We start from the raw sequence: 9784 nt of genomic DNA, 5'->3' as shown, positions 1-9784 counted from the left end.
TATATATATATATATATTTATGTATGTACATACAAAAATTTAAAAACCAGGTACGCATCTATAGAAAGGGAAGATGCTTTAAAGAAAGCTGACCCCATTCCATTAACAGATGGCAAATCGCCCAACAAGAGACGTTACCTTCCGCAGCCGCTACATGCAGGGCTGTTCGTGAGTCATAGTCTCTTTGTTCCATATCCATCCCTGACAGAGCAAATCTGGAAAAAAAACAACAAAAGATTATGGAAAAGAGTCTTACATAAGTAAAACAAGTTACAAAACTAGCATGGAACAATATCCTTATGCTAAAATGAGAGGGCATAATCAGTATCAAGAGCACACCACACCATATCTTCAGTTAAAATAAAAGGGGCCCTTACTGCTTTGGCTTTAAAGTAAGGTAAAGGCTTAACTTCCTTTCTAATCTCTGGTTGTTACAAAGGAAAATAAAATGTCTTTGCAGGAAATGTAGCAGTCACCATTTCTTATTTTAAATCTAACAGGGACAAGCTGAGGCAAAGGAAATTTATGCCAGATGAGGAAATCCAGACAGTTCTCCAAGTCTGAAAATCTTGAACAGCATTAAGGTATCAGGAGAGCTCTTTCATTACATGACAGTGCTCTGGCACAGCAGAGCTAAACCACACACATTTATCCAGCCACTAACTACATTCAGGTATATTCTAGCCACATCAGTATGTTTATTTAGTCTCTTACTGTTATTACTTTAAATGTTGTCAGATTCTACTCCAGATTTAGAAAGCTAAGCTAGATTTCCTAACCTCAACAACAATATGCGTTTTTGTGGCAGTTTCAGAACTGAACTATAAAGCAGGCAGGAGTACATCTTGCCATCACTGTCAAAAATGGTTAAGAAAATGTATTTTAGAATGATCCGAAGAAACAGAAAACAATGGGATTACAGGACAGTGCGAGGGCACCTTTTCGATGGTTAGGTTTGGGGGGGTTGTTTGTATTTAAGGTTGGTGGTTTTATTTTGTTTGTTTTGTAAAGACACACTTCTCTCTCTAGTTGTGCATAGGTAGGACTTTTCAAACCTTTTCTTTCCAAATGCATTCAACTAAGGGAGGAGTCAGGCAAAACAAAACTTAAAATGCAGTAACTCAGAGCGTGGTATTGACTCTCCAGTGCAGCATGGATGTCCCCAACATGGACACAGTGTAGAACCATAAATAAAACACAGCAGGTATGCAACAAAGCAGCTTTCCTATTCCCAGCCCCACACTGACTTTTACCTCCGAAGTGCAGATACATCTCCCGTGTAGGCAGCAAACAGCAGATTTATCACAGACTTCACCTACAGAGAGAGATGAAGTCCAGTTTATTTAGCTTCTTTCCTCAAAAAGAAATGGAAAGCCCAAAAAAGCCCAGCGTGGTCAGATGGTCGATCCAGCGTTTATGAACCTGTTAATTTTACCCCCTTCCCTGGCCACAAATTACAGTATAGTGTAAAACTCTGGAAGGATTTGTTCCAGCTTGCCTTGCTACCAGTACTTGTATGTCTGTCTTTCCAAGGTTGAAGTCACATGGACAGTAAAAGAACCACAAACCAAGCATTTCTATTCTACTGTGGTAAAAAATATGAGTCTTGCTGTATGGACGAACCATATTGCTCTCTTTGATTTCCCAACGGTACCGAGTATGGAATTACAAAGAGAGCATCACTTTGCACAGTTCACAAACCATAAAGACCTCGTAAGACATACTCTTTCTGGAAAAGCAAAGTTTTTCACCAAGGAGACTCCTAATGCTAAGAGAAACCTATGTTAGCACAAAAGAAGAAATGGTACTGGTTTTCCTTTGCATTACAGATTTTCCTTGCATACATCTAACAGTTTTAAGCATTTCTATCACATAATGAACCACTACAAGAAAAGCAAGGTTTGAAGGCAAACAAAAGAAGGATCTGATTTTTAGACCAAGTAGCATCGGTGAAGTCTCAGGCAAGTGGTGCTTTTCTCAGCTGTATTAGTTACCCTGATAAGAAACAACACTCTTAGGCTACAAACCTTGTCCTATGCACATTTTTAACACATCCTGGCTATAACAACTCTGCAAGTTCTAATGAGAGCCAGACCTGACAAGACTGATGGTTTTACACATCCCACATCAGCTTCTTTCATAAACTGATGTGGCCACTTCTAGGCACCAATTCACAGCATTTTCCAGTGAACTTCCTAAATGCTGTGCTGCTTTTTAAGTTGAGTCTGCGAAGTTTTGTCACTGCTACCAGCCAAGTCACAGAGATAAAGAGAAAACTGGTGCTGCATTGACCTTCTACAACGAGGAGGAGAAACAAACAAAAAAATCACTGCCCACAAGCAAGTCTCCCACAGACTTCTGCAAAAACAGGGCCATATTTTCACAGGGCCACAGAGGAGCCAACATCTGCGCCTCTGATAAACCAAACTAGTGGAACTGCTTGGGTTTTTTCACACCTCAAATACGCACTGACGCAAAGACAGACTGAAGCAAAATGAGATGGAGCCGGGACAGAAACACAGCCACTCTACCTACTCCAGTATCCACAAACTCCCACAGCTCCTTTTTGGTTTGCACTGAGGCTCACCAGCCTTAGGAGCCTGGCACAGCAAGCGGGGACCTGCAGGGCAGGATCTGCAGGTCTCCATCCCTTCTCAGAGGCTCAGTGTGCCCCAGGCTGCTCCTAAACCCGACTGGCTCCCCAGGCTCTCTCAGCACTGTCCCCAAAGCACCTGGGTCACCTTTAACAGTGGCAAACCCAAAATCATTTCCCAGACCCTCCTCACAAGTGTGTCTCACAGATCCTGTGGCACACGTGCACTGTCAGGGACACAGAGACCTGCAGCAAACACCCAAGAGGACTCTCAAAAGGCTTTCAACAGAAAACATGACATTAACATCAAAATATTAAAACCTCCTAAAAGACTCTTCATCTTTTAGACACTGGGCTGCAGACTGTATTTATGTGCAGGCACAAAAGAAGAATTCAGCTTGACAAGCTCTAAATTTCATCAGGAGGATTCAGGGGTTTTCCTCGCTGAGACAAGCGCAGACTGATGCCGAATACGCTCCCCTTTTCAGGACGAGCAAAGGACCTTCTGTCTTCAATAAAAACCCTTTCACAGGTAACTGATCATTTTGGCTGGGCTTCTTTATGTTTCTGGGAAATGCAAATGTGTATTATAATAATAAAATAAAAATAACACGCATTCCTTCCTTACCAAAAATAAACTTTCCAAGTGCAGCTGGGGCCAGGAATCTCTCTGGATTCAGATGAACACTTTGCTAATAATGTTTTGTTTTCTATACTGATGTGACAGAAGTGTAATTTGGAGATTCCTGAGGCTTTCTAACACAATAACCTGAGGCCACACCTCTCAGAAATCAGAGAGGTTAAGGCCATGCCTTTCTTAAGGGAAGTAACGTAAAATCCAAGATCACATTATCATAAAACTGAACTTCTTGAAAGATCAAAACAAAAAGAAATACCGGTTCAGACAAGAAAATTCTGCTTGTTCAGTTTAGAAGGAGGAAATTTGAGAGGAAATAAGACTACTCTCTATTCAACAGTAAAGGTAATGGCATACAAAAACCAGGAGGAAAACAAATTTAGCTGGACAATTATTAGCAGAATAGCTATCCAAAACTGGTCAGGAATTAAATCAAGCTGGAAAACAAAGCAGAGTGTAGCCACCATAGCTGAAAGAAACTCCCCTAGGGCTACCTGCCCCCATTTCTAGTGAGACTTGAATGATTTTATGGAAGAATCAGGTTGGACCTGCTAGCAACACCACACACCTCTACTCTGTAACTTCACCCTGCTCTATCAGCAGCATAATCCAGGCCAAAAAATAAACAATTTTTATAAGGTATGAAATGAAAGTGCTCAAAATGCAGCCACAAACAAGAAAGATGGACATATAAAGTGAATTCAAGAATAAAATTTAAAGATCTGAAAACACAAAAATTTTGAATTCAAAGAAAGAATAAAAAGTTTCCATGAGCATCTTCTGGGACACCCCTTAGTTTTCAACAGAATAGAAATCTAAGTAGCAAGTGTATTAAACCATCAGGTAAGAGGTTATTTACAATGAGGAAAAGTTACTATGTGAAAACAATTTCCTGCCAGAAGCTTTGTACCTGCACAAAACCCCACTTAACATGCCATAAAAATCAAGCACAATCAAGACTTCAAAAATGCAAGTAAAACTCCCTACCCCCAAACTGACAGCCTACGAGCCTGAAAGGACAGGTCCATCACAAAAATCAAGAGCCAAAGAAACTCTGAAGCGGGGGCAGCAAACATTCGGTTGTAGGGCTTTTAACTGGGGGGGGCGGCGGTGAAGAAAACAGATGAGCTGTATCCATTGAAACTAAGTAGGGCACAAGGGACAAGGCAACTAATTTAAGTGTTTCGAGACTCTGAGCTCTTCAGCGAGCAGTTCATTATCTTCCAGACGCTGTACTCAGTACTGGTGTTTCTGTCAGCTACACTGATAAATACAATTTTGCCTGCACCTTCAGAAACAGAAATGGAAAGTTTTCCTTTACCTGACAGCTGTGAATTACCTTTTTCTAATGCACAGAATTCTTTAACTGTGACAATTTAATAAAAGGAGGATGGATGGAGCCCCTTCACTATATACGAGCTGCATCAAGTGTTACCATACAGCTGTACAGCAGTATCAAACCCAGCGTGAAAACTGTTCCACCTTTCATCAAATGGGATATAAAACCCGCACGCAGGTCCCAGAGGAACTCAACAGCTGTCACCATCACACCAGAAATACAGAGCACTGCTCACCTAGCAACGACGAAACCCGCTTTGTGCAACACAGTCCAGTGCTGCAATGGTCCTGCTTCACGCCGGAGGTGGCCAAATGACCATGACCTCCAGAGGTCCTTTCCACCTAACCACTCTGAGTCTGTGGGCAAGAGCGTGAGCAGCACGAAAAATCAAGACTGTTGTTGCTGAAGAACTACACGGAGGTCAAGGAAGGAAACGCTCGGAGTTCAGAGCGGCAGGAAGTCGCATCGCTGCGGCAAAGATTTCAGATAAACACGGGGAGGCAAAAGGAAAAACAGGAAAACACACCAACTCAAAACCCCAAAAACACAAACCGAGTCAGATAATACGGCATTGCAAGTTAAAGGAAAAATGAGTGTTAAAGTGACTCCTAGTCCAAAGCTTTCATGCTGCAGTTATTTAAAGTATCTCCTAAGCCCAACTGTGCTAAAAGCTTTGAAGAAGTCTCCTTCAAGCAGCAGGACTCAGATATGAAACCAACTGCACAGGAATGGAGGAAGGGCAGCGAAACACAAGGGCTCCCCCAGTGTTTCAGGGAACATGTGCACAGCACCCAGCAAGTACATCGCTGTCCCTCACTGCTCCGTGATGTACACGGTCTAAATGTACTAAATGTAAATGTACTAAAGTACTTTAGGAAGATATGACGGTTTTTGTTTTGGTTTTCAATTTCTCAGTGTGTCAACCTGAAAAACCTAATGCAAAAATAAGTTTAGCTTCAGGATTAATATGCTGAAGTTACTTAGTGCAAGTGAGATTTCAACACATCTAATTGATCTGAAAGGCCTGACTGGTTTGTGGGAACAGCCTTGGTGGAGGATTTGTAACAAAAAAGTCTTTCCTAGTTGAGCTGCACACCCAAATCCAGCTCACAAGAGAAGAGTTGTTTAAATAGTCCTAGTCTCATGATGGTTAATAGCAAATCCCCACACAAGACTGAGATGGGGATCACTTCTCTCCACAGACCTTTTCAGAGGATTCTTTAACGCAGAACAGCAGCACGTGTGCCACTGCCCAGCTCCAACACTTATCGACAGAAGATCCCTCCAAACACCTCACAGAGCGAGCCGCTATCGTGGCCAGCACTAAGGTGGGAAACTGAGGCCCACAGGTGGAAATAAACTGCTACGGTCCCGTGGGAGCACAGAGCGACCCAGTGCCTTCTGCCCACTGGCTCGCATGCTTCGGCGTTATTACAAGACAGCCAAGCCTCAAGCAGGGACCAAACCCAAGCAGCTGGGCACACCAGCCCCATCTCCCTGCTGCAGCAGGGCTGTTTCTCTTGCGTTGCTGAGGCCACAATGACCCCAGCACAGCAGGGAGAGCCTCTGCTTGGGTCAGGAGAGAAAAGCCAAACAGCTGTGCATGCACAGAAAACAAATCCTTCGGAAAAAATTAATTTGGCTCAGAGCTGGATTAAATCCATGAGAAGCTCTTAACTATCTTAGCTAAAAAGGTCACCGAATCTGGATTTTAATTTCCTGTTGTGTCCTGTGTCCTGCTTCCTGAGAGTGACCCCCCCATCCCCATTTATTTTTAAAACACTACAAAATTTGCAGTTTAAAGAAGTATTACTTCTAACTTTACTGTTTCTCTAGGTGGATGAGGAATATAGGTCAAGCTCAACAGTTTAAAATGGTGCTGCTAAGGGCAATACGAACAAGGATAAACAAACAAAACCCGCTAATCTTTCCAATGCTCTTTACATGATATTTAGGGACAATGCCACAGGTTAGCCTTCAAAAAAGATGTTCTAAGTATTGGGGAAAATAGTTGTTCGAATGTATATTGTTTCTCAAGAGCTTTGCTGTATCTGAACTTTACTACACACCAGACCCAGTGTGCTGACAAAAGACTTTCAAATACAAGGGAGGGGGAGAAACCATAGTCAAGGTGGTTGTGAAAGAGGGGCTACCACTGTCTTCTCTCACGTCTCATTCTTTGTGTTTAAAATGGGACACAACATTTCCTTTTGGGAATCCTGCCCTCCTGGCCAACCGGCTTGAAGAACAGATTTAAGCACAGTCCTGGAGGTAAATCAGGATGTAAACTTCAGCTGTTACAGCTCAGGACTTCCCTAATGCCAAGCAACTCTCACACTGGCCCCAGGTCCTGGGATCTCAGAGCAGGTCCCAGATAAAAGCAAGGCTCCTGGTACATGACACCACCTGGCCTGCTGGAAAGTGCCCCAGCTGTAGGAGAGCTGCACTAGAACAGGACTAAAGTTCAGCAGCTCTTCACCAGTGCAGAATACACCAGAGAAATCAGACCGGCTTGGCTGGAAGCGTCTCTGAGGCACAGCTCTCCACACCACTAAAAACCTCCTAATGCTGCAGTGCAGTTAATCTGTGTTTATGATAACAACTCGGCCGTCTTCCTTTGACACCTGCAGCACCAACCGAGGATGACGCAGCACAACGTCCCTGTTGACACACAGACTCTGACGGATGCTATTTCAAAACCATGGATCGTGGCAACGCATTGTTACGACCAGGAGAAAGATGAGAGCACAAAGCACTCGGTGATTTCTCCACCGCAGTCCGGGCTCCCTCCTCATCCCGTTGATGGCCACCCCTGCTTGGCAGCCAGGTCGTAGTGACCCACTGGACACATGAGCAAAGGTCCTGCTTGCCAAGAGATGCCAATCGCGCCCCTCCGCCCCGCGCTGCAGCCCTGCCACAGCCGCTGCCGTACGTGACGGGCTTTCACGCCCATTGTTAACAGCACACGGCATCGCTAATCCGGCTTAGCGCTGGATTAACTCCGAAATTCAAAAAATAGATTTTTAAGCTGTCTAAGGTGAGTGGTTGTCCAGTGAGCGAGGATTAACGTTTCACACTGGGAAGAGACTGACTACTATAAAGTCTTCCTCTTCTCCTGACCTTTGCAAACGATCAAGCACAGACAAGTAACACAAAACCAAAGGGCTTACGTGAGCCAAGAGTGACTGCACAAGGAATAAAAGCTCCGATATCAACAGAAATTCAACTTCACAGTATTCACAGTAACACCATTCTGCTACTTTTCCTAAAGCTGATACCCTGATGAGGATCATCTGAGCACGAAGCAAAAAGCAAGCACTCCTCCTGCTCTCCAGAAAAACTGCAGATTTTTAGATGCTTATTTTATCAATGGAAAAAAAATCGAAGATGCCAATATAAACTCCGAAACAGCACTGGTGGCCTATAAAAACCAGAAAAAAGTAAATCTAGAGCACAAATTAAACAATTCATTCATTGAGTTTTCACACATTGAACTTGTAATTCAACTATGCTGAAGCACAGCCTATAGATGACTTTCACCCTATATGCAAGGTTTCAAAATATAATTGAAAAACAAAACAAAAACACTCAAACCTGTTCAAAGTAAATTTTGAGGCTTCAACTTTGAAATTAAACCTGGAATGCAAAAACAAACCAGGGATGAGTCTCAGAGAGGAACACAGGTGTTCGTACGTTCAGACACTAGACAGGACCCCCTTTTTAAAAAAGTGACCATTCTGTATTTACAATTAACTTGCAATAAATTGGTATCTGCTCTCCAGGGCCCACTGACCAAGCTAGTGCTGGAAAAACAAAGATCACTGTTCAACTCTAGAAGAGACAGCCACAGTTTTCCTTTAAAATACCATTCCTCAATACAAAGGCAAGCTCTATTTTGCAGGGAAAGAAACCTCAATCGAAAGTCAGTATCTTTGCATCTGAGCTTCTGCTTTGTTTCCCATGAAATAAAGTGAAAGTTATTACCTAAGGGTAAGCGATAACTTTACTTTTAAAAGTGAAAATTAAGACTGAACCATAAATAAACATCCAACGAAAACAACATGGGTTTGTCAAAAGCACTTGTGTACGACTCTGTCCTCCCACTGAAGTTTCTTACAGCTTTTCAAACTGCCAGCTTTCAGTCTGGCACAAAAGAACTCGCCAACACCCAGCGTATTTGAGGAACTCAAACTGGTGTTTAGATGACCCCAGCGCTGGAGGAGTGCACGTGTAACGCCTCTGACGCAGAGCTCTCCACGCACAGCCGAGCATCGCCTCCATGTCACAGCACAGACGTGAACGTCCGCGCCCCACTCCAGTGCGAGCAGCCTGCTGGGATACAACACCCAAATTTAAGCCTTGTGTTTTAGTCACCGAATCCCAGACCAGTTTAGATGCCACCCAGGTGAGGGCTGGCTCTGAAGTGGTCTCAGAGCTCACCTGGTGAGGTTCTGCCCCCGAGTATTTCCAGGGATAGACAGACAGTCTATGAGGGCTCTCTAAGCAGCCTCTGGATTAAGCCACATTACCTTATTCTACAGAAAACTAGGTTACGTAAGAAAAGGTAATTTCTCTAAAGAACTTTCTGAAGCATGTAAAAATAAGTCTTTTGGCTCGAGCAAGAGTGATCAACAGTCTACTGCAACCTAACACCAACTGCCTCTAAGAGAGCTCCTTGCCTGACATTTAATGAACACAAGGCTCACCGAAAGTTTATGAAGTTAGAATTCCTTGGCAAGGTCCCATCATATATAAATAATTAGAGGATAAGTGAGTAAGGTAACACATACGCTTACACACATTAATGACATACAGAAGTATCTGAAAATACAAACAAGGCTAGCTGTTCCATAAAACTTCCATTTCTTTTTCAGGACTTTTTCCCCCACCTCCTTAGCCTATTTTCTGCACTACCGATCCTTGTTTCCTCACATAATCTGAAGAAAGCACAAAAATAACTTTAGAAGCTGCAAATATTTACTCTTCTGCGTCTCAAAACTAACCCAGGAAACAAGATTTGTGCCATTCTTTTTCTCCAGTCCACTTTCCAATGCACCAACTAGCATTTCTTTGCCTCTAGATGGTGCAAGCTCCTCCTTGCAGCCTGGGACAGAGGATGATACCCAGCTCCTTCAGTTTTACGAGCTGTGGGTGTAGCATTTATTTTTGGAGTCAGAGCTGCAACAGTAACTTTCAAAGCTGCCACCAGGGTGTT

At 43.2% G+C, this 9784-nt stretch overlaps 1 protein-coding gene across 1 annotated transcript in view; it reads right to left on the bottom strand.

Annotated features, from left to right (window-relative positions):
- Window positions 1-93: 93 nt before the first annotated feature.
- The window catches only part of LOC104539250 (glutaminase kidney isoform, mitochondrial), a gene marked incomplete at its 3' end in the record, with an annotated part of 54421 nt that continues 44730 nt past the window's right edge, over window positions 94-9784 (bottom strand). Inside the window, exons 15-16 of the mRNA XM_010182726.1 lie at window positions 1254-1315; window positions 94-215 (exon numbers count right to left, since the gene is read on the bottom strand). Coding sequence (XP_010181028.1) covers window positions 94-215; window positions 1254-1315 — 184 coding nt within the window. The remainder of the gene's footprint in view (window positions 216-1253; window positions 1316-9784) is intronic.

The sequence above is a fragment of the Mesitornis unicolor genome, unplaced genomic scaffold (assembly GCF_000695765.1).
Source record: "Mesitornis unicolor isolate BGI_N332 unplaced genomic scaffold, ASM69576v1 scaffold8114, whole genome shotgun sequence".
Lineage (NCBI taxonomy): Eukaryota > Metazoa > Chordata > Aves > Mesitornithiformes > Mesitornithidae > Mesitornis > Mesitornis unicolor.
The sequence above is the reverse complement of the archived record's forward strand: the minus strand, read 5'-3'. Positions and strand labels throughout refer to the sequence as shown.